The following is a 24,044-nucleotide window of genomic DNA, read 5'->3' as shown; positions in this document are numbered from 1 at the left end:
CATTCATGCTTGTCACTGCTTGGGACCTGTTATCTAAACATTCTGCCTGCTTGGTAAGAGCTTGAGGCATTTTAAGTAAGCATTCCTGCTTGTCACTGCTTGGGGCCTGTTATGCAAACAGCTGCCTGATTAATAAGAGCTTGAGACATGTTAAGCAAGCATTCCTGATTGTCACTGCTTGAGACCTGTTATGTAAACATTCTGCCTGCTTGTTAAGATCATATAACATGTGAAGCAAGCATCCATGCTTGTCACTGCTTGGGACCTGTTATGTGCAAACATTCTGCCTGCTTGGTAAGCGCTTAATGCAGGTTACGGAAGCCTTTCTCCTTCTCCAAGACCCTGTTGCAGGTTACAACACTGCCCTAAAGTGGCATTTCGTTATAGGCCATTGCAGAAACAGCTGAAGGCCAGGATGCTACGTCACCAGCTATTTCCTGATGTTGATGATTTTAAAATCAATTAAAAGCCTCGAGCTTGAATGAAAGACATTAGTGAGCAGCACTCCTAACTATTTCACTATATGACTTTGCAGCTGAAAATCCTTAGCAGGCTGGATGACCTGAAGGCAGAAATGGGGAATATTTTGAATATGGAGACGAAAGAAAGGGAAAATATCCTGGAATTCAAGGTAAGATGTTGCTGTGTGTCATGTATGTCATGTGTTCTGTCATTGTGTTACTGCTACCGCACTGTATGCTGGGAAATGGGCAGCTGAGTGAGCAGCTCAGCCAGGCCGAGTACTCGATCCTCGAGCACTATACAGAGCTGAGCCACGATGGGCATGGTCATTCGGCGGTCCTGCACATACCTGCCACCTCCCCGTGAGCCAGTAATGTCACCCCACCTACCCCCACATGCTCGCCATCAGACCCCTGCCCTTGCAACCCCCCCCTGTATTTCTGCCATCACACAGCAGAGAGGGCGCGTGCACACTAACATGCCAATGTCCATTATTGCTGCCTGGCTCAGCTGGAGATGGGGGCCCTTGGGCAGCTGCCCTGCTTGTGGGTTGAGCTACAGTGTCAGGTGTGCTTTAACGCTAATCAGGGGGACAGCCTTCATCTGAATGCACGGGAGTCCAAGGCCACGGCCACTTCCTACATAAACTGCCATCGGGTCCGCCAGGGCCGAAGCCCGCAGGGGACCTGAGGGTACAGGGGTGTTTGACTCCCGCAGAGGGTGTTCGACGACCGAAGGGGGCATCCACTTCCATTGCCTGCTCATCACAACGGGAAAACACTGCTGGATGTACTTCAGATGAACGAGGAAGGTGAAATGGCAGTGGAATTCTAATTGTTTTTGTCTGGCTCCTCACACCTGCATGTCACACGCAGAACTGGGTATGCCCCTTTAAGGGCTGCACGCACGCAGCGGAGTGACGTTGCACTCCGCCACGTGCAGCATAAATAAAGGGGGCGTTCCCGGCTGCGCAGAGCGACCAGGGAGCCCAAACCACACGGACATGTCTGCGTGAAGTCTGTGGCGGGTGGGGACTCATGGACACCCATGGAGGCCCCGGACGCACCCACAACAGTGGCGACGAGGCGGGACTGCACCCCAGGCCGGGCGGTGATATCAGCAGTGATTATTTTTGTTTTGATAACATCCGCACCGCTTGATCATGCCGCAGGGAAAGATGCAGACCACGCGGTCTCTGTGGCATTTTGTGACCGGGCCTAGGAAGGCCGCAGCTTTGTTTCTGAAGCATCTAGAGACCATCCAGGGCCAATTTTCAGAGCGCTTAGCAGCCAAAGGCTGCTTATAACACACAAAGTGGTTTGGATGAAGATTTTGCAAATATTTTGTCGAATTACACGAGTGAATGGTGTATCCAGGGGAGACCTGCTAAGCTGGTAGGACAGACTCTGGGCCCACCTGGCTCAATTTTTGGGACTCCCACCCACATTGGTGGAACAGACTTGGGTGAAGTTGGTGATGATGTCCTCTTGGGAACATTGAATGTACGTTCTGGACTCCAGCTGGTGAAGGGGTTGGTCAACATCTGCTTGTGGTCTCGTGCAGAAGGGATGTGACCTAGCAGTTCGGGCTGGACTGCCCCTTTTGGGGTAGGACCATGCCTGATTTGCATATGGTTTTTCCCCTTCTGTAATGGCTTGGCAGACTGAAAAACGATGGTCTGGAGGGTTGCCCAGAGCTTTGCCCGTGGTTATGATTTATTCAAAACCTTCCAGCCATCACCTTTTCGTTTTGGTGAAGGGGTTGGTCAACATCTTCCTGCCTGCAAGAAGAAAGAGTGTGAGTTGCGGCCTTTGTAGTCTAACACAAGGGTGCTCGTGCGCTCAATGTCATGGATGGCGATGGACAGGCGGCACCTCAACAACAACAAGATCAAGGTCCGCCTCAAGCGCAACCTCTTCCGGTGGACGTTCAACCCTCAGTACGACCTCCTGTAGCGGCTGTTCAACCTCCAGCGCTGCCACCTGCAATGGCTGCTCCACAACTACCAGGTGCAAGACCCCCAGGTGCGTTACCACCAATGCCTGAGTTTGATATCGCAAGGGCGCCCTCGAGCCTGGGGCCACGCTGGAAGATGTGGATGGACAGGCTGGAAATGTATTTCAGGGCCACGATGGAGAACATAATGATGACAGCAAGTTGGCCACCCTGCTGTACTGTTCAGGTCCAGCGGTGCACAAGGTATCTCTGTCACTCCAGCCATGTGACGTCTCATATGCAGCGGCAAAGGATGCTCTCCATGACTATTTCCTCCCCTTTGCAAACGCAGACTATGAGAGATTCCTCATGGGGCAGCGCGCCAGAAGGATGACGAGACCCTAGACGCGTTCTATAGAAGGTTGAGAAGGTTGGCAGTGCCATGTGCATGGGTGGATCCAGAGACTATGATCAGGAGCCAACTGATTCAGGGATGCACGTCTGGCAAGTTAAGACGACAAGTCCTGAGGAAACCCGGCATCACCCTTCGTCTGTGCAGTGGGATGTGGCAGGGGGCCAAGACACTGGGGGATGAACCAACGAGAGAAGGGGTCGGGTCTTGTCAACTCATGCTCCAAGTGTGGGTATGACATTCCACATCCAGCAGAGTGCCGAGCGATGGGAAAGACATGTGGCAGGTGTGGTGGCGCCGACCACTATGCAAGAATGTGCAGAGCCACTACCCCAGTGGTGGTTCCCCGAGGTCCGGTGAGGGCTGGATTCTTCCGGCAACAGCGCCCATCTAATGTTGCCCAAGTGGACCAGGCGAACAACAATCCAGCCCAGGATGAGGAAGAGGAGGAGGAAGAGGAGAATGTGTTCTTTGTCTACAGCATAGGGGTATCGAGGGTGAATACAAGGAGACAGCCTTGATGCCAGGTACTGGTGAACGAATCCTCTGTTCCCGTCCTGGTAGACACTGGGGTGTCAGTGAACGTTATGGCTTGTGAACACTATGACGCCATGGTGTGCCCTCCTGCCCTCACCAAGCCCAAAGCTCGCATTTTCACCTTTGGAGGCGCATACCCCATCCCATTGGACGGTGCATTCATTGCAGACGTGGAACATGGTGGGTCTGCAATAAGGGCCCGGTTCTATGTGACGCCTGTCAGCAGCAACACCTTGCTGAGCTGTGCGGTGGCAGAGGCACTGGGCATCGTCACATTCGCGTACTCTGTATACATTGACGACATTCAGGTACTCCTCGAGAAACATGCTACTCTCTTTGAAGGGATTGGGCAAATGACTGGTGAGCCGGTGAAGTTACACATAGACGATTCGGCTCAGCCAATTGCCCTCAAACATCGACGAGTCCTGTTTCACCTAAGAGAGTTGGTGGACAAGGAGCTGGACAATTTGGTCAAGTTGAACAAAATAGAGAAGGTGGAAGGCCCGACGCCATAGGTGTCTGCGATAGTAGTAGCTCGGAAACCAAAACAACCAGACTCTGTTCGCAGTTGCATGGACATGCGCCTGCCCAAGAAGGCTATCGAGAGGGAGCGGAACCTCACGCCCACAAGTGATGACATCATTACTGAACTACAGGGTGCCAAGTTCTTCTCAAAGTTGGATCTCTGTGCAGGGTACCATCAGGTGGTACTACACCCGAGTTGAGGTACATAAAAACATTCACCACTGACAGGGCAGGGGTCTTTACAGATACAAGTGGCTGAGCTTCCGAGTGTCATCTGCAGCCGTTTTTCAGAATATCATCCGTGGGGCACTGGCAGATCTAGATGTTGTCCTAAACATTAGCAATGACATCCTGGTGTTTGCCAAATCGGAGTCGGAACACCTGGTGAAGCTGGCTAAGACTTTTGAACGCCTCCAGCCGCTGGGCCTGACCCTGCACCGGGAGAAGTGCGAGTTTCTCAGGACCACCATTGATTTTTTTGGTTTTGTATTCAGGGCCGGTGGGGTGTCTCCTGATCCACGCAAGGTAAAAGACATCATTGAGGCCCGGACCCCCGAAAACATCTCAGAGGTGAGGAGTTTCCTTGGAATAGTCACATACCATGGCCGTTTCATCAGAAATTTGGCATCAAGATCGGAACCCCTCAGACACCTCACAAAAAAGGACATGGCCTGGCAGTGGGGCCCACTCGAGCAGGCGGCCTTTGATGAAATTAAAGGGGCCCTCACGACGGAAGACATAATGGCGTTCTTCAGTCCTGCCCTAGAGTGCGAAATAGTGGTGGATGCCAGCCCGTTCGGCCTAGGGGCGGTCCTGATGCAGACAGACGCCAACCAAGAGGTTCCGCCCCATCGCATACGCCAGCAAAGCGCTATCAGAGACTGAACAACGGTACTCCCAAATCGAGCAGGAGGCTCTGGCCGTTTTGTGGGGCTTCTGCCACTTTCGACTCTATGTTCTGGGACGACCCGTGACCGTGGTCACAGACCATAAACCTCTACTGCCCATACTTAGGGTCCACATCAAGGGGCACCCATTTCCTGGTGGTGGTTGACGAGTGGTCCCGCTACCCGATGGTGGAGTTCATTGAGTCGGTGGCATTCGACAAGGAGGTGGTAGCAATTGAGAAGATATTTACCACACACGGACTGCCCAGGGTACTCTGCTCCGATAATGGCCCGCCCTTCCAGGGTGAGAGTTTCACTGGGCTGATGGAGGAGTACGGCATACACCACTGCAAAGTAACTGCACTGTGGCCAAGACCCAATGGGGAGTCTGAGAGAATGATGCCAACTCTCAATAAGGTCTTTCGCATCGCCCTAGGGGAAGGCAAGTGCCTGGATAGGGTGCTGTACAAATTCCTGAGAGGATACCGCAACACTCCCCATACCGCCACTGGGGTGGCCTCGGCAGAGGCAATGTTTCAACAGTGCCCACGAGACCTGCTACCAGAACTGGGTGAGCGGGAGCCCGCCTTGATCGACAATGAAGAAGTGGAGCGGGAGCGCCATGAGAGAACTGCAAATGAGAACATTCGGAGAGGACTGAGACCACAGAGGCTGGTGCCCGGGGACGAGGTGCTGGTGAAAAACCGACACCCTCAAGGGAAGTTGTGTTTGACCTACGAGCCGGAACCCTTGGACATGGTGGCAGTAAAAGGGTTGATGGTGACCGCCTCCGACGGCCACACCTCAGTAACACGCAATGCTAGCTTTTTCAAACGGCTAAGAGAACCAAGGACTAAACGAAGGACTGACCCGGTGGCCAGCAGGCAAGTGGTGGAAATACCGGGTGAGGGCGGCGGTTCCATGTGCCTCCCCGGCTCCCTGGCTCGGGAGCTGGCGGATGAAAAGACTCCGAGCAGAGACGCAGGCAGGAGGTACCCCCAGAGGACTGGACGAGGGAAACCTGTCCGTCTCACTGATTACGTATTGGAATAAGACTGTGAGTGGGAGCCCTGAATGTCCCAGCGACCCGGGTGGCTGCTATTCAAGGGGCTCTGGGGTTTGTGTGCAGTGAAGTTGGTTGGTAGAGTTGTTAGTTATCCTTTGTTCATTTGTTCTGTTTTGTTATGAAAAAGGAGGAGTGTGATGCTGCCCCTTTAAGGGCTGCACGCACGCGGCGGAGTGACGTTGCACTCCGCCATGTGCAGTATAAATAAAGGGGGCATACCCGGCCGGGCAGAGCGACCGGGGAGCCCGAACCACACAGACGGGCTCAGGGACACCCGTGAAGGCGCCGGACGCACCCACAACAAACCCTCACCTATTCTGTGTTAATTGAGACGGATATTGACATGGCAATGAAAGCCGTGGCCACGGATGTTGTGACCTCACCCCATCTATTTCCCTTTCTTACCCCTCCCTTATCACATGGAAGTTATTCCACATTATGCCCTGGAGATTGCAAAACCATAGTAGTGAAGGCGAAAGGTGGTGACTGCAACCAACACAGATGCCGAATCTCTCTGCGGTGGCGGCAATCTCAGGGGTCAAAGCGCGGTAATGCTAACACGCATACAACAGGGGGGCAGCGAAATACAAGAGGCAAGCATCACATGCATACAGCAGGGGGTGCAGCAGAATACAAGAGGCAGGCATACAGACAACACATGCATTCAACAGAGGGGCTCTCCAAAGATCCCAGCGCAGATGCTTAATGTGCCAAAAGTGCTCTCCAAATATGCGAGCGCGGATGCTTAATGAGTCAAAAGTGCTCTCCAAATATGCCAGTGCAGATGCTTAATGTGCCAAAAGTGCTGTCCAAATATGCCCACACAGATGCTTAATGTGCCAAATGTACTCTCCAAATATGACAGCACAGATGCTTAATGCGCCAAAGGTGCTCTCCAAATATGCCAGCGCAGATGCTTAAGAGTCAAAAGTGCTCTCCAAATATGCCAGCGCAGATGCTTAATGTGCCAAAAGTGCTGTCCAAATATACCCACACAGATGCTTAATGCGCCAAACGTACTCTCCAAATATGACAGCGCAGGTGCTTAATGTGCCAAAAGTGCTGTCCAACTATGCCAGCACAGATGCTTAATGTGCCAAAAGTGTTCTTCAAATATGCCAGCGCAGATGCTTAATGTGCCAAAAGTGCTCTCCAAATATGCCAGCACAGATTCTTAATGTGCCAAAAGTGCTCTCCAAATATGCACACGCAGATGCTTAATGCGCCAAAAGTGCTCTCCAAATATGCCAGCGCAGATGCTTAATGTGCCAAAGGTGCTGTCCAAATATGCCAGCGCAGATGCTTAATGTGCCAAAAGTGCTGTCCAAATATACCAGCTCTGATTCTTAATGTGTCAAAAGTGCTCTCCAAATATGCCAGCAGATGCTTAATGTGCCAAAAGTGCTCTCCAAATATGCCAGCGCAGATGCTTAATGTGCCAAAAGTGCTCTCCAAATATGCCAGCACTGATGCTTAATGTGCCAAAAGTGCTGTCCAAATATGCCAGCGCTGATGCTTAATGTGCCAAAAGTGCTCTCCAAATATGCCAGCACTGATGCTTAATGTGCCAAAAGTGCTGTCCAAATATGCCAGCGCTGATGCTTAATGTGCCAAAAGTGCTCTTCAAATATGCCAGCACAGATGCTCAATGTGCCAAAAGTGCTGTCCAAATATGCCAGTGCAGATGCTTAATGTGCCAAAGGTGCTGTCCAACTATGCCAGTGCAGATGCTTAATGTGCCAAAACTATTATCCAAATATGCCAGCGCAGATGGCTAATGTGCCAAAAGTGCTCTCCAAATATGCGCACGCAGATGCTTAATGTGCCAAAAGTGCTGTCCAAATATGCCAGCGCTGATGCTTAATGTGCCAAAAGTGCTCTTCAAATATGCCAGCACGGATGCTTAATGTGCCAAAAATGCTGTCCAAATATGCCAGCGCAGATGCTTAATGTGCCAAAGGTGCTGTCCAAATATGCCAGCGCAGATGCTTAATGTGCCAAAAGTGCTCTCCAAATATGCCAGCGCAGATGCTTAATGTGCCAAAAGTGCTCTTCAAATATGCCAGCGCAGATGCTTAATGTGCCAAAAGTGCTCTCCAAATATGCCAGCGCAGATGCTTAATGTGCCAAAAGTGCTCTCCAAATATTCCAGCGCAGATGCTTAATGTGCCAAAAGTGCTCTTCAAATATGCCAGCGCAGATGCTTAATGTGCCAAAGGTGCTGTCCAAATATGCCAGCGCAGATGCTTAATGTGTCATAAGTGCTGTCCAAATATACCAGCGCTGATGCTTAATGTGCCAAAAGTGCTCTCCAAATATGCCAGCACAGATGCTTAATGTGCCAAAACTGTTCTCCAAATATGCCAGCGCAGATGCTTAATGTGCAAAAAGTGCTCTCCAAATATGCCAGCGCCAATGCTTAATGTGCCAAAAGTGCTGTCCAAATCTGCCAGCGCTGATGCTTAATGTGCCAAAGGTGCTCTTCAAATATGCCAGCACAGATGCTTAATGTGCCAAAAGTGCTGTCCAAATATGCCCGTGCAGATGCTTAATGTGCCAAAGGTGCTGTCCAACTATGCCAGTGCAGATGCTTAATGTGCCAAAAGTGCTCTCCAAATATGCTGGCGCAGATGCTTAATGTGCCAAAAGTGCTCTCCAAATATGCCAGCGCCAATGCTTAATGTGCCAAAAGTGCTGTCCAAATATGCCAGCGCAGATGCTTAATGTGCCAAAAGTTCTCTCCAAATATGCCAGCGCAGATGCTTAATGTGCCAAAGGTGCTGTCCAAATATGCCAGCGCAGGTGCTTAATGTGCCAAAAGTGCTGTCCAAATATACCAGCGCTGATGCTTAATGTGCCGAAAGTGCTCTCCAAATATGCCAGCACAGATGCTTAATGTGCCAAAACTGTTCTCCAAATATGCCAGTGCAGATGGTTAATGTGCCAAAAGTGCTCTCCAAATATGCACACGCAGATGCTTAATGTGCCGAAAGTGCTCTCCAAATATGCCAGCGGAGATGCTTAATGTGCCAAAAGTGCTGTCCAAATATACCAGCGCTGATGCTTAATGTGCCAAAAGTGCTCTCCAAATATGCACACACAGATGCTTAATGTGCCGAAAGTGCTCTCCAAATATGCCAGCGGAGATGCTTAATGTGCCAAAAGTGCTGTCCAAATATACCAGTGCTGATGCTTAATGTGCCAAAAGTGCTCTCCAAATATGCCAGCACCGATGCTTAATGTGCCAAAAGTACTCTCCAAATATGCACACGCAGATGCTTAATGTGCCAAAAGTGCTCTCCAAATATGCCAGCGGAGATGCTTAATGTGCCAAAAGTGATGTCCAAATATACCAGCGCTGATGCTTAATGTGCCAAAAGTGCTCTCCAAATATGCCAGCACCGATGCTTAATGTGCCAAAAGTATTCTCCAAATATGCCAGCGCAGATGGTTAATGTGCCAAAAGTGCTCTCCAAATATGCCAGCGCGGATGTCAAAAGTGCTCTCCAAATATGCCGGCAGGTAGCCTCTTCAACATGGCAGGGCCTCATGTCTGCAGGCAACATGCCTGTATGCTGGTCAGAATGTGCATTGATGCATAATTCCTCTGTTTAATCTGCTAGGAAGCACTGGGGCCTCCCTGGATCTCTGGTTGAGAGCTGATATTTATTTCTGCTGGGGCAACTGCTTGTTTTCTCGATCTATCGATCTATGTGTGTTCCATTCGAGGCCTCTAACGGCCTCAAATGGAAAAACGGGCACGTACCTCCTGAGGCTCAGGGTGTACAAGCATCCTGTCGGGTAAGATTACACGAGCCCAACCGGTTCAGTCCAGGATAGAGATGACTAACGAATACCATTAACAATTTCCTTCTCTGCATACACCTCTCAAACTCCAAACCAAACACAACCACAAACCTCTAGCGCAGCAAACTTCACTACACTGCAACAACAAAACAAAAAAACACATAGACTCGCACAACAGCACACAACGACTACCGGCCGCATACACCCCAGGCCCAGCCGACGGAACCACCGGGCTGAGGCTGCCAACAGCACATCACTGCAATCTTGCACTTTTCCAGCCTCCACCCACTAACCCACCCTCCCCCCTCTTTCAGAGCCGCCTGAGCGCCAGGGGACCACTCCGGTGGTGATAGTGCGCGGTACAAATGACCTTTAACAATATGTGATTTTAGGTTTTGTCCAGTAGGTGGCCCTTTTAAGTTTTCAGTAATAGGGGTGCTTTAGGCCACCTATGTGGCAAACTATTGGCATAGGAATGCTAGCGGGGTGCTACAGTGGCATATGAGGCGGGTCACGTGCACCAGATGTTCTTCCATTATGCACCCACCCACTAGGCACCCAGGGGCATGCTAAAGCCTGCATGCATTCCCGCCCAAACCATGCCCCCCCCCCCGCTTCTTCTGCTGGCCTTATCTCCTTTGCACCTCCGCTCTGCTCTATTGTTAATACAGCCTTAAAGACTGAGAGAGAGGTCATTACCACAGGATAATACCCGCCATCAAGCCCGCTGATGGCTTCAAGTTGTGGAAGCGTCATTATCCCAAGCGATAATGACCCCCCACCCCACAGTCCTCTAAGGCTACTAGCAGAAACATTACCTTAATGGGAGTAAAGTAAATAGATACACTGAGTTAGTAAATGAAATGTCTTCATAAGTTAAGCATATGCATTGCAAACCAGGATATATTGGCGTGGGGTTAACATAGATGTTATGTAAAAGTAAAAGCATGTTTCTCTTTTGTGGGTTGAACAATGTGTCGCAGCCCAGAACGCTGCTTCTGAAGACAGAATGTTCGGAATGAGTCAATACCAGGAGTTATTGGCTGCACTTTAAACATTCTGATTGGCTGACAGGAAGGCACTAAGAGTCTCCGTGTGCTCAGATGTTAACCTTCGCCATAGTTCTCTTTAAACCTTTAACACACACAGACGTGTAAAGCTTTCCTGAGTTACTGAAGGGAGCGAGGCCGCCTCTCCGCCCTGTCCGTGCAAACATTGCACTAGAAGTGCACAGGGGCGCGAGAGGTGTGGGATTCGGGTTCCGCAGCTGCTTCTGTGCTGGAATAGGTTAAGGTTTCAGAAGGCAATACTACTTTACTATCCAGCCCCTCTCAGCTGGGCCACGTGCATGCCTTATTTTTGGTTGATGCAATTTGCAAGTCCTGTATTTTAGGCTTGTGTACTGGGCCTTGCCTGCGGCCTATAAAGGGAGAAGGGGGGAGGGGGGGGAGGGGGGGCGAGGGGGCGGTGGAGGGTCACGTTGATTCCACGTTCCCTGTGAAAGCCCTAAAGACGTGCATTGCAGAGCACAGCCTTGGGGTCGAGCCCGATCTATTGCAATGTTCCCTTCCCAGTGACGTCATCTGCCAGGGATAGCTGGAGGGAAGCTGGGGAGGGGGAGGGGCGGCAAATGGTGTCATGATCAAGGGCATTGTGTTGCCAAACACAAGACAGCATGTTTATTGCACGTGGAGGATTTTACCCACATTGCACACAACGCAAATACGCACCTTTTAAAACCAGAAAACGTCCCCAACGCTTTACAATTGGACCCATTAGCAGCAGCAGCAGCAGCGGGAACAGCAGCAGCAGCAGGAGCAGCAGCAGGAGCAGCAGCAGCGGGAACAGCAGCAGCATGTCAAAGCAGGGGCCAACAGCAGCAGCCGTAGCAGCAGGAGCAGCAGCAGGAGCAGCAGCATGTCAAAGCAGGGGACAACAGCAGTAGCCGTAGCAGCAGGAGCAGCAGCATGTCAAAGCAGGGGGCAACAGCAGCAGCAGCATGTCAAAGCAGGGGGCAACAGCAGTAGCCGTAGCAGCAGGAGCAGCAGTATGTCAAAGCAGGGGGCAACAGCAGCAGCAGCATGTCAAAGCAGGGGGCAACAGCAGTAGCCGTAGCAGCAGGAGCAGCAGCAGGAGCAGCAGCATGTCAAAGCAGGGGGCAACAACAGTAGCCGTAGCAGCAGGAGCAGCAGCATGTCAAAGCAGGGGGCAACAGCAGTAGCTGTAGCAGCAGGAGCAGCAGCATGTCAAAGCAGAGGGCAAAAGCAGCAGCCGTTTTCAGCAGGAGCAGCAGCAACAGCAGTAGCCGTAGCAGCAGGAGCAGCAGCAGGAGCAGCAGCAACAGCAGTAGCCGTAGCAGCAGGAGCAGCAGCATGTCAAAGCAGGGGGCAACAGCAGCAGCAGCATGTCAAAGCAGGGGGCAACAGCAGTAGCCGTAGCAGCAGGAGCAGCAGCAGGAGCAGCAGCATGTCAAAGCAGGGGCCAACAGCAGCAGCCGTAGCAGCAGGAGCAGCAGCAGGAGCAGCAGCATGTCAAAGCAGGGGACAACAGCAGTAGCCGTAGCAGCAGGAGCAGCAGCATGTCAAAGCAGGGGGCAACAGCAGCAGCAGCATGTCAAAGCAGGGGGCAACAGCAGTAGCCGTAGCAGCAGGAGCAGCAGCATGTCAAAGCAGGGGGCAACAACAGTAGCCGTAGCAACAGGAGCAGCAGCATGTCAAAGCAGGGGGCAACAGCAGTAGCTGTAGCAGCAGGAGCAGCAGCATGTCAAAGCAGAGGGCAAAAGCAGCAGCCGTTTTCAGCAGGAGCAGCAGCAACAGCAGTAGCCATAGCAGCAGGAGCAGCAGCAGGAGCAGCAGCAACAGCAGTAGCCGTAGCAGCAGGAGCAGCAGCATGTCAAGCAGGGGGCAACAGCAGCAGCAGCATGTCAAAGCAGGGGGCAACAGCAGTAGCCGTAGCAGCAGGAGCAGCAGCAGGAGCAGCAGCATGTCAAAGCAGGGGGCAACAGCAGTAGCCGTTTGCAGCAGGAGCAGCAGCAACAGCAGTAGCCATAGCAGCAGGAGCAGCAGCAGGAGCAGCAGCAACAGCAGTAGCCGTAGCAGCAGGAGCAGCAGCATATCAAAGCAGGGGGCAACAGCAGCAGCAGCATGTCAAAGCAGGGGGCAACAGCAGTAGCCGTAGCAGCAGGAGCAGCAGCAGGAGCAGCAGCATGTCAAAGCAGGGGGCAACAGCAGTAGCCGTAGCAGCAGGAGCAGCAGCAGGAGCAGCAGCATGTCAAAGCAGGGGGCAACAACAGTAGCCGTAGCAGCAGGGGCAGCAGCATGTCAAAGCAGGGGGCAACAGCAGCAGCAGCATGTCAAAGCAGGGGGCAACAGCAGTAGCCGTAGCAGCAGGAGCAGCAGCATGTCAAAGCAGAGGGCAAAAGCAGCAGCCGTTTTCAGCAGGAGCAGCAGCAACAGCAGTAGCCATAGCAGCAGGAGCAGCAGCAGGAGCAGCAGCATGTCAAAGCAGGGGACAACAGCAGTAGCCGTAGCAGCAGGAGCAGCAGCATGTCAAAGCAGGGGGCAACAGCAGCAGCAGCATGTCAAAGCAGGGGGCAACAGCAGTAGCCGTAGCAGCAGGAGCAGCAGCGGGAACAGAAGCAGGAGCAGCATCAGCAGCATGCCAAAGCAGGGGGCAACAGCAGTAGCCGTAGCAGCAGCAGGAGCAGCAGCATGCCAAAGCAGGGGGCAGCAGCAGCATGTCAAAGCAGGGGGCAACAGCAGTAGCCGTAGCAGCAGGAGCAGCAGCAGGAGCAGCATCATGTCAATGCAGGGGGCAACAACAGTAGCCGTAGCAGCAGGAGCAGCAGCATGTCAAAGCAGGGGGCAACAGCAGTAGCCGTAGCAGCAGGAGCAGCAGCATGTCAAAGCAGGGGGCAAAAGCAGCAGCCGTTTTCAGCAGGAGCAGAAGCAACAGCAGTAGCCGTAGCAGCAGGAGCAGCAGCATGTCAAAGCAGGGGCAACAACAGTAGCCGTAGCAGCAGCAGCATGTCAAAGCAGGGGGCAACAACAGTAGCTGTAGCAGCAGGAGCAGCAGCATGTCAAAGCAGGGGGCAACAGCAGTAGCCGTAGCAGCAGGAGCAGCAGCATGTCAAAGCAGGGGGCACAAGCAGCAGCCGTTTTCAGCAGGAGCAGAAGCAACAGCAGTAGCCGTAGCAGCAGGAGCAGCAGCAGGAGCAGGAGCAGCAGCATGTCAAAGCAGGGGCCAACAGCAGTAGCCGTAGCAGCAGCATGTCAAAGCAGGGGGCAACAGCAGCAGCAGCATTTCAAAGCAGGGGGCAACAGCAGTAGCCGTAGCAGCAGGAGCAGCAGCAGCAGCGGGAACAGAAGCAGGAGCAGCAGCATGCCAAAGCAGGGGGCAACAGCAGTAGCCGTAGCATCAGCAGGAGCAGCAGCATGCCAAAGCAGGGGGCAACAGCAGTAGCCGTAGCAGCAGGAGCAGCAGCAGAAGCAGCAGCAGCGGGAACAGAAGCAGGAGCAGACGCAGCAGCATGCCAAAGCAGGGGGCAGCAGCCGTAGCAGCAGGAGCAGCAGCAAGAGCAGCAGCATGCCAAAGCAGGGGGCAGCAGCAGCATGTCAAAGCAGGGGGCAACAGCAGTAGCCGTAGCAGCAGGAGCAGCAGCAGAAGCAGCAGCAGCAGCATGCCAAAGCAGGGGGCAACAGCAGCAGCCATATTAGCAGGAGCAGCAGCAGGAGCAGCAGCAGCAGCATGCCAAAGCAGGGGGCAACAGCAGCAGCCATATTAGCAGGAGCAGCAGCAGGAGCAGCAGCAGCAGCATGTCAAAGCAGGGGGCAACAGCAGTAGCCGTAGCATCAGGAGCAGCAGCATGTCAAATCAGGGGCCAACAGCAGTAGCCGTAGCAGCAGGAGCAGCAGTATGTCAAAGCAGGGGGCAACAGCAGCAGCAGCATGTCAAAGGAGGGGGCAACAGCAGTAGCCGTAGCAGCAGGAGCAGCAGCAGGAGCAGCAGCATGTCAAAGCAGGGGGCAACAACGGTAGCCGTAGCAGCAGGAGCAGCAGCATGTCAAAGCAGGTGGCAACAGCAGCAGCATGTCAAAGCAGGGGGCAACAGCAGTAGCCGTAGCAGCAGGAGCAGCAGCATGTCAAAGCAGAGGGCAAAAGCAGCAGCCGTTTTCAGCAGGAGCAGCAGCAACAGCAGTAGCCGTAGCAGCAGGAGCAGCAGCAACAGCAGTAGCCGTAGCAACAGCAGCAGCAGCATGTCAAAGCAGGGGGCAACAGCAGTAGCCGTAGCAGCAGGAGCAGCAGCAGGAGCAGCAGCATGTCAAAGCAGGGGGCAACAACGGTAGCCGTAGCAGCAGCAGCAGCAGCATGTCAAAGCAGGTGGCAACAGCAGCAGCATGTCAAAGCAGGGGGCAACAGCAGTAGCCGTAGCAGCAGGAGCAGCAGCAGGAGCAGCAGCATGTCAAAGCAGGGGGCAAAAGCAGCAGCCGTTTTCAGCAGGAGCAGAAGCAACAGCAGTAGCCGTAGCAGCAGGAGCAGCAGCATGTCAAAGCAGGGGGCAACAACAGTAGCCGTAGCAGCAGCAGCATGTCAAAGCAGGGGGCAACAACAGTAGCTGTAGCAGCAGGAGCAGCAGCATGTCAAAGCAGGGGGCAACAGCAGTAGCCGTAGCAGCAGGAGCAGCAGCATGTCAAAGCAGGGGGCACAAGCAGCAGCCGTTTTCAGCAGGAGCAGAAGCAACAGCAGTAGCCGTAGCAGCAGGAGCAGCAGCAGGAGCAGGAGCAGCAGCATGTCAAAGCAGGGGCCAACAGCAGTAGCCGTAGCAGCAGCATGTCAAAGCAGGGGGCAACAGCAGCAGCAGCATTTCAAAGCAGGGGCCAACAGCAGTAGCCGTAGCAGCAGCATGTCAAAGCAGGGGGCAACAGCAGCAGCAGCATGTCAAAGCAGGGGGCAACAGCAGTAGCCGTAGCAGCAGGAGCAGCAACAGAAGCAGCAGCAGCGGGAACAGAAGCAGGAGCAGACACAGCAGCATGCCAAAGCAGGGGGCAGCAGCCGTAGCAGCAGGAGCAGCAGCAAGAGCAGCAGCATGCCAAAGCAGGGGGCAGCAGCAGCATGTCAAAGCAGGGGGCAACAGCAGTAGCCGTAGCAGCAGGAGCAGCAGCAGGAGCAGCAGCAGCAGCATGCCAAAGCAGGGGGCAACAGCAGCAGCCATATTAGCAGGAGCAGCAGCAGGAGCAGCAGCAGCAGCATGCCAAAGCAGGGGGCAACAGCAGCAGCCATATTAGCAGGAGCAGCAGCAGGAGCAGCAGCTGCAGCATGCCAAAGCAGGGGGCAACAGCAGTAGCCGTAGCAGCAGGAGCAGCAGCAGGAGCAGCAGCATGTCAAAGCAGGGGGCAACAGCAGTAGCCGTAGCAGCAGGAGCAGCAGCAGAAGCAGCAGCAGCGGGAACAGAAGCAGGAGCAGACGCAGCAGCATGCCAAAGCAGGGGGCAGCAGCCGTAGCAGCAGGAGCAGCAGCAAGAGCAGCAGCATGCCAAAGCAGGGGGCAGCAGCAGCATGCCAAAGCAGGGGGCAACAGCAGCAGCCATATTAGCAGGAGCAGCAGCAGGAGCAGCAGCATGCCAAAGCAGGGGGCAACAGCAGCAGCCATATTAGCAGGAGCAGCAGCAGGAGCAGCAGCAGCAGCATGTCAAAGCAGGGGGCAACAGCAGTAGCTGTAGCAGCAGGAGCAGCAGCAGGAGCAACAGCATGTCAAAGCAGGGGGCAACAGCAGTAGCCGTAGCAGCAGGAGCAGCAGCAGAAGCAGCAGCAGCGGGAACAGAAGCAGGAGCAGACGCAGCAGCATGCCAAAGCAGGGGGCAGCAGCCGTAGCAGCAGTAGCAGCAGCAAGAGCAGCAGCATGCCAAAGCAGGGGGCAGCAGCAGCATGTCAAAGCAGGGGGCAACAGCAGTAGCCGTAGCAGCAGGAGCAGCAGCAGGAGCATGCCAAAGCAGGGGGCAACAGCAGCAGCCATATTAGCAGGAGCAGCAGCAGGAGCAGCAGCAGCAGCATGCCAACGCAGGGGGCAACAGCAGCAGCCATATTAGCAGGAACAGCAGCAGGAGCAGCAGCAGCAGCATGCCAAAGCAGGGGGCAACAGCAGCAGCCATATTAGCAGGAACAGCAGCAGGAGCAGCAGCAGCAGCATGCCAAAGCAGGGGGCAACAGCAGCAGCCATATTAGCAGGAGCAGCAGCAGGAGCAGCAGCAGCAGCATGCCAAAGCAGGGGGCAACAGCAGCAGCCATATTAGCAGGCGCAGCAGCAGGAGCAGCAGCAGCAGCATGTCAAAGCAGGGGGCAACAGCAGTAGCCGTAGCAGCAGGAGCAGCAGCATGTCAAAGCAGGGGCCAACAGCAGCAGCCGTAGCAGCAGGAGCAGCAGCATGTCAAAGCAGGGGGCAACAGCAGTAGCCGTAGCAGCAGGAGCAGCAGCATGTCAAAGCAGGGCGCAACAGCAGTAGCCGTAGCAGCAGGAGCAGCAGCATGCCAAAGCAGGGGGCAACATCAGGAGCAGCAGCAAGAGCAGCAGCATGTCAAAGCAGGGGGCAACAGCAGCAGCCGTAGCAGCAGGAGCAGCAGCAAGAGCAGCATGTCAAAGCAGGGGGCAACAGCAGCAGCCGTAGCAGCAGGAGCAGCAGCAAGAGCAGCAGCATGTCAAAGCAGGGGACAACAGCAGTAGCCGTAGCACCAGGAGCAGCAGCATGTCAAAGCAGGGGCCAACAGCAGTAGCCGTAGCAGCAGGAGCAGCAGCATGTCAAAGCAGGGCGCAACAGCAGTAGCCGTAGCAGCAGGAGCAGCAGCATGCCAAAGCAGGGGGCAACATCAGGAGCAGCAGCAAGAGCAGCAGCATGTCAAAGCAGGGGGCAACAGCAGTAGCCGTAGCAGCAGGAGCAGCAGCATGTCAAAGCAGGGCGCAACAGCAGTAGCCGTAGCAGCAGGAGCAGCAGCATGCCAAAGCAGGGGGCAACATCAGGAGCAGCAGCAAGAGCAGCAGCATGTCAAAGCAGGGGGCAACAGCAGCAGCCGTAGCAGCAGGAGCAGCAGCAAGAGCAGCATGTCAAAGCAGGGGGCAACAGCAGCAGCCGTAGCAGCAGGAGCAGCAGCAAGAGCAGCAACATGTCAAAGCAGGGGACAACAGCAGTAGCCGTAGCAGCAGGAGCAGCAGCATGTCAAAGCAGGGGGCAACAGCAGCAGCAGCATGTCAAAGCAGGGGGCAACAGCAGCAGCCGTAGCAGCAGGAGCAGCAGCAAGAGCAGCAGCATGTCAAAGCAGGGGGCAGCAGCCGTAGCAGCAGGAGCAGCAGCAAGAGCAGCAGCATGTCAAAGCAGGGGACAACAGCAGTAGCCGTAGCAGCAGGAGCAGCAGCATGTCAAAGCAGGGGGCAACAGCAGCAGCAGTATGTTAAAGCAGGGGGCAACAGCAGCAGCCGTAGCAGCAGGAGCAGCAGCAAGAGCAGCAGCAGCAGCAGCATGCCAAAGCAGGGGGCAACGGCAGCAGCCATATTAGCAGGTGCAGCAGCAGGAGCATCAGCAGCAGCATGTCAAAGCAGGGGGCAACAGCAGTAGCCGTAGCAGCAGGAGCAGCAGCAGGAGCAGCAGCAAGAGCAGCAGCAGGAGCAGCAGCAGGAGCAGCAGCATGCCAAAGCAGGGGGCAACATCAGCAGCAGGAGCAGCAGCAAGAGCAGCAGCATGTCAAAGCAGGGGGCAACAGCAGCAGCCGTAGCAGCAGGAGAAGCAGCATGTCAAAGCAGGGGGCAGCAGCCGTAGCAGCAGGAGCAGCAGCAAGAGCAGCAGCAGCAGCATGCCAAAGCAGGGGGCAACAACAGCAGCCATATTAGCAGGAGCAGCAGCAGGAGCAGCAGCAGCAGCATGTCAAAGCAGGGGGCAACAGCAGTAGCCGTAGCAGCAGGAGCAGCAGCATGTCACAGCAGGGGGCAACAGCAGTAGCCGTAGCAGCAGGAGCAGCAGCATGTCAAAGCAGGGGGCAACAGCAGCAGCCGTAGCAGCAGGAGCAGCAGCAAGAGCAGCATGTCAAAGCAGGGGGCAACAGCAGCAGCCGTAGCAGCAGGAGCAGCAGCAAGAGCAGCAGCATGTCAAAGCAGGGGACAACAGCAGTAGCCGTAGCACCAGGAGCAGCAGCATGTCAAAGCAGGGGCCAACAGCAGTAGCCGTAGCAGCAGGAGCAGCAGCATGTCAAAGCAGGGCGCAACAGCAGTAGCCGTAGCAGCAGGAGCAGCAGCATGCCAAAGCAGGGGGCAACATCAGGAGCAGCAGCAAGAGCAGCAGCATGTCAAAGCAGGGGGCAACAGCAGTAGCCGTAGCAGCAGGAGCAGCAGCATGTCAAAGCAGGGCGCAACAGCAGTAGCCGTAGCAGCAGGAGCAGCAGCATGCCAAAGCAGGGGGCAACATCAGGAGCAGCAGCAAGAGCAGCAGCATGTCAAAGCAGGGGGCAACAGCAGCAGCCGTAGCAGCAGGAGCAGCAGCAAGAGCAGCATGTCAAAGCAGGGGGCAACAGCAGCAGCCGTAGCAGCAGGAGCAGCAGCAAGAGCAGCAACATGTCAAAGCAGGGGACAACAGCAGTAGCCGTAGCAGCAGGAGCAGCAGCATGTCAAAGCAGGGGGCAACAGCAGCAGCAGCATGTCAAAGCAGGGGGCAACAGCAGCAGCCGTAGCAGCAGGAGCAGCAGCAAGAGCAGCAGCATGTCAAAGCAGGGGGCAGCAGCCGTAGCAGCAGGAGCAGCAGCAAGAGCAGCAGCATGTCAAAGCAGGGGACAACAGCAGTAGCCGTAGCAGCAGGAGCAGCAGCATGTCAAAGCAGGGGGCAACAGCAGCAGCAGTATGTTAAAGCAGGGGGCAACAGCAGCAGCCGTAGCAGCAGGAGCAGCAGCAAGAGCAGCAGCAGCAGCAGCATGCCAAAGCAGGGGGCAACGGCAGCAGCCATATTAGCAGGTGCAGCAGCAGGAGCATCAGCAGCAGCATGTCAAAGCAGGGGGCAACAGCAGTAGCCGTAGCAGCAGGAGCAGCAGCAGGAGCAGCAGCAAGAGCAGCAGCAGGAGCAGCAGCAGGAGCAGCAGCATGCCAAAGCAGGGGGCAACATCAGCAGCAGGAGCAGCAGCAAGAGCAGCAGCATGTCAAAGCAGGGGGCAACAGCAGCAGCCGTAGCAGCAGGAGAAGCAGCATGTCAAAGCAGGGGGCAGCAGCCGTAGCAGCAGGAGCAGCAGCAAGAGCAGCAGCAGCAGCATGCCAAAGCAGGGGGCAACAACAGCAGCCATATTAGCAGGAGCAGCAGCAGGAGCAGCAGCAGCAGCATGTCAAAGCAGGGGGCAACAGCAGTAGCCGTAGCAGCAGGAGCAGCAGCATGTCACAGCAGGGGGCAACAGCAGTAGCCGTAGCAGCAGGAGCAGCAGCATGTCAAAGCAGGGGGCAACAGCAGCAGCCGTAGCAGCAGGAGCAGCAGCAAGAGCAGCAGCATGTCAAAGCAGGGGGCAACAGCAGTAGCCGTAGCAGCAGGAGCAGCAGCATGTCAAAGCAGGGGGCAACAGCAGCAGCCGTAGCAGCAGGAGCAGCAGCAGAAGCAGCAGCAGCATGTCAAAGCAGGGGGCAACAGCAGCAGCCGTAGCAGCAGGAGCAGCAGCAAGAGCAGCAGCATGTCAAAGCTAGGGCAGCTTCTGAGCCTATTGTCCTGCTGCAGCAGAAAGGCCTCGCATGGGTCCACGTCACAGTGAAAGAGGAACCATTGCATCTCTCCCGCTCTTGCAGCTCTGCTCCCACCCATCCATCATTCGCAAGGAAGACCAATACAAAGGGAGCCCATGAAAACCATGCCCGCCCGCAACATACCCACTTCTTCTGAACTGCCAGGCTATTATGCAAGTCTATGCATCTCCTACTCGGGGGGCATACTAGACTGCCACTAACGTGTACTCATGCTTTGAACGTGCAAAGGAAATGCAGGATGACCACCTACACATGTACATGATATCAATGCCACTGGCCTCTATTACCGCAATATGTTTGCTTTGCGGGAGGGAGGGAAATAATGTATCAATCACGCCTCAGCAGGGGGGCAAACAAGGCCAGTAATGGCCTCCTGCCCGAGCACACAAAACCTGGGCCATGGAGGCGCTGTTGCATAAAAGAATAGTGTAGGACAGAAGGTGTAGCAAAGGGAGGAGTGTCGGGCACTCGGTAATGCACTAAGTTTTCAAGGCCTTTCTGAAGGCCCAATACGATTGTTCCGCCCTGCGGTGCGGTGGGAGTGTGCGCCAATGAAAAGCGGCAACGCAGGGGAAGCTGGAATCTCCACTTTTAGCTGGTCAGCTGGTCAGCTGGTCAGTGGGACAAGTCTGTGAACGTAGGCCCTCCTGATCGGTCTGGAGGACGGAGATTTTACAAAGCTTCAGGAACGGTGGGGCGGGGCGCTGCCAGGTTGGAAAGGAATCTCTTTTGAAGATGATGCTGTATTTGATTGGCAGCCAGTGGCCATTTCTTCTTGCCTCAGAAATGTACTCTGTTTTGGGGATGTTGAGAGCCACTCGGATGGCATTATATTGGATCACTTGTAATTTGTGAGTGTTGTGAGAAGTACCAGCAAAAAGGGCCTTTGCAATAATCATGTCTTGCTCTGATAATAGCTCCAGCCATATTTCCAATATCCCAGCTTTGCTGCCTCCGAATTTATTTTTCAGGAGTGGGCACTGTGCGTCGATGACTCTCGAGTCGATGTCCCTCGGAAGCCTCTGTCTCGATGTCATATCATTAAGTGACGCCGCTGCTGCAACGTTTAATACAAACTAATGCAGCAGCGCTCACTTGGTTACCAGGTAACGGTAGCCGAGTGTCTGATCCAAGTTACATGCCCCCAATTAAATTGATATGAGCAAGCTGAACCTTTTACTAGGCACGCATCCTTTAAATAATAAAAACATACTGTGAACACACACAGCTTTTCTACGTACTTAATTTCGTCTTCACTTTTCCTTTCACCATTTCCGGATACATTTTGGTTGCCTAGCAACACGTGTCACGTGATGTGTCACCTGACAAGAAGCTAACTCTGGTCACTATAGTTACCACCTCATTTCCCGCTGCCCTGCGGCCCATCACTGCGAAGACACTGTGTAACCAGCCCTACTGTGACAAGACCACACAGACCAAGAAGAAACCCAACACAGGACTACACACTCAACCCGAGAAGATGGAGTAATGAGGCTCAAGCCTCGGTATCCAATAATCACCCCAACCCAGGACTACACACTCAACCCGAGAAGATGGAGTAATGAGGCTCAAGCCTCGGTCGGTATCCAAAAATCACCGTAACCCAGGACTACACACTCAACCCAAGAAGATGGAGTAATGAGGCTCAAGCCTCAGTATCCAATAATCACTCCAGGACTACACACTCAATCCGAGAAGATGGAGTAATGAGGCTCAAGCCTCGGTATCCAATAATCACCCCAACCCAGGACTACACACTCAATCCGAGAAGATGGAGTAATGAGGCTCAAGCCTCAGAATCCAATAATCACCACAACACAGGACTACACACTCAACCCGAGAAGATGGAGTAATGAGGCTCAAGCCTCGGTATCCAATAATCACCCCAACCCAGGACTACACACTCAACCCGAGAAGATGGAGTAATGAGGCTCAAGCCTCGGTCGGTATGCAAAAATCACAAACCCAGGACTACACACTCAATCCGAGAAGATGGAGTAATGAGGCTCAAGCCTCGGTATCCAATAATCACCCCAACCCAGGACTACACACTCAACCCGAGAAGATGGAGTAATGAGGCTCAAGCCTCGGTATCCAATAATCACCCCAACCCAGGACTACACACTCAACCCGAGAAGATGGAGTAATGAGGCTCAAGCCTCGGTCGGTATCCAAAAATCACAAACCCAGGACTACACACTCAACCCGAGAAGATGGAGTAATGAGGCTCAAGCCTCGGTATCCAATAATCACCCCAACCCAGGACTACACACTCAACCCGAGAAGATGGAGTAATGAGGCTCAAGCCTCGGTATCCAATAATCACCCCAACCCAGGACTACACACTCAACCCGAGAAGATGGAGTAATGAGGCTCAAGCTTCGGTCGGTATCCAAAAATCACTTCTGATGGATAAAAATCTATCAGCAAGAAGGAGAAGAAGCGCTTCCCGCCGGCGCGCGCCATGGTGCCTTTTACACTAGGTCCTTGCCGGGCAGCCCACGCAACCTATTCATGACTTAAACAGCTGCAGACGTGTCTGTTTGAACGCGTGCGTAGATAGGATCTGTTTAAGTCAAGAGCAGTTCGGGGAGGATCCGTCCTCTTCCACCTCCTGCTGTATTTATTTCACTGCAGATCACGGCTTCACTTCAGAAGAGGAAACTAGCTCTAATTGCCGCGCCTGGATGGCGGACAGCATGCATCCTAAGGAATGGTCCTTGTCACCCAGGTAAATGCCACCTACGCCATATGCCTAGTTTCCCAAACACAGTACAACATCCACACATATATAAACCGCTTTCAACTATTAGAATATGTATGTGTTCAAGATACTTTCCCAAGCACGTCAAAAAGACATTCAATGCATAGGTGAAGAAACAACACCTTGCGCCGAAATAACCAGCAACGTGAATAACTCAAGGTCACCGAAAATGTAGGTATTTCATGCCTTTTATTTTCACAAAACCTCATTTAAATCTCATTCGATTTTGAGCACTTAACATATAAAGTGTAGAAAAACCTGTTCAATCAAACGAGCTGAATCCTGCCTGTGTCTAATCAATCGCCGATATGGTTCAATGAGGACTAACAGGACATGCTATGGCGCCACCTTTTCTGGCCAGGCCAGTGCTCTGTCATGGGATGTGCTCTCTATGCATTTACAACAACTATGGTGTCCAAGTGCTCACCCATTGGACAGTGATTTTCTTTGTTTTGCTTTCCCTCCTTTCTCTGGCCTTTCTCCCCTCCCCCTTTTCGTCACAGAAGTTGCTCAAAAGTCGAATTCACAGATTTAAAAGTGAAGTTCACTTGTTGAATGTATATATTTTGGTTATACGCCCTGAGGACGACCTTTTCAAGTTGAAATACGTGTCGGCGTGACGTAGCTCGTTTTCTAAAAATACGTTTGAGATCAGTATTTTGGAAACTGTGTTTACCCACTTGTTCGTTTGTGATTAAATGTGTATAATTTGAATACCGTTGAGAGCAGGAACACCCTGTAGATACTTGTCAGACCTACACAAGGTACTAGAAATTCCCCCAAAATGTGTTACTCAACCTAAATGTGTGATGCACTCAACCTAAATGTGTGATGTAACAGACAGATGTATGTATGACAATACAAAAAACGTATACACTTACATTGTCTCGAATGGGTTG

The 24,044-nt window shown here is 53.7% G+C and overlaps 1 protein-coding gene across 1 annotated transcript in view; it reads left to right on the top strand.

Annotated features, from left to right (window-relative positions):
* Nucleotides 1-24,044, top strand: part of LOC138480667 (uncharacterized) — a 248,614-nt gene that overhangs the window by 108,967 nt on the left and 115,603 nt on the right. Inside the window, exon 2 of the mRNA XM_069612340.1 lies at nt 536-631. Within this exon, the coding sequence (XP_069468441.1) occupies nt 536-631 (96 nt within the window). The remainder of the gene's footprint in view (nt 1-535; nt 632-24,044) is intronic.

Source organism: Ambystoma mexicanum, chromosome 5p (assembly GCF_040938575.1).
Source record: "Ambystoma mexicanum isolate Mex_15411 chromosome 5p, UKY_AmexF1_1, whole genome shotgun sequence".
NCBI classification, from domain to species: Eukaryota; Metazoa; Chordata; class Amphibia; order Caudata; family Ambystomatidae; genus Ambystoma; species Ambystoma mexicanum.
Note: the sequence above shows the minus strand (reverse complement) of the source record. Positions and strands in the feature narration are given on the sequence as shown.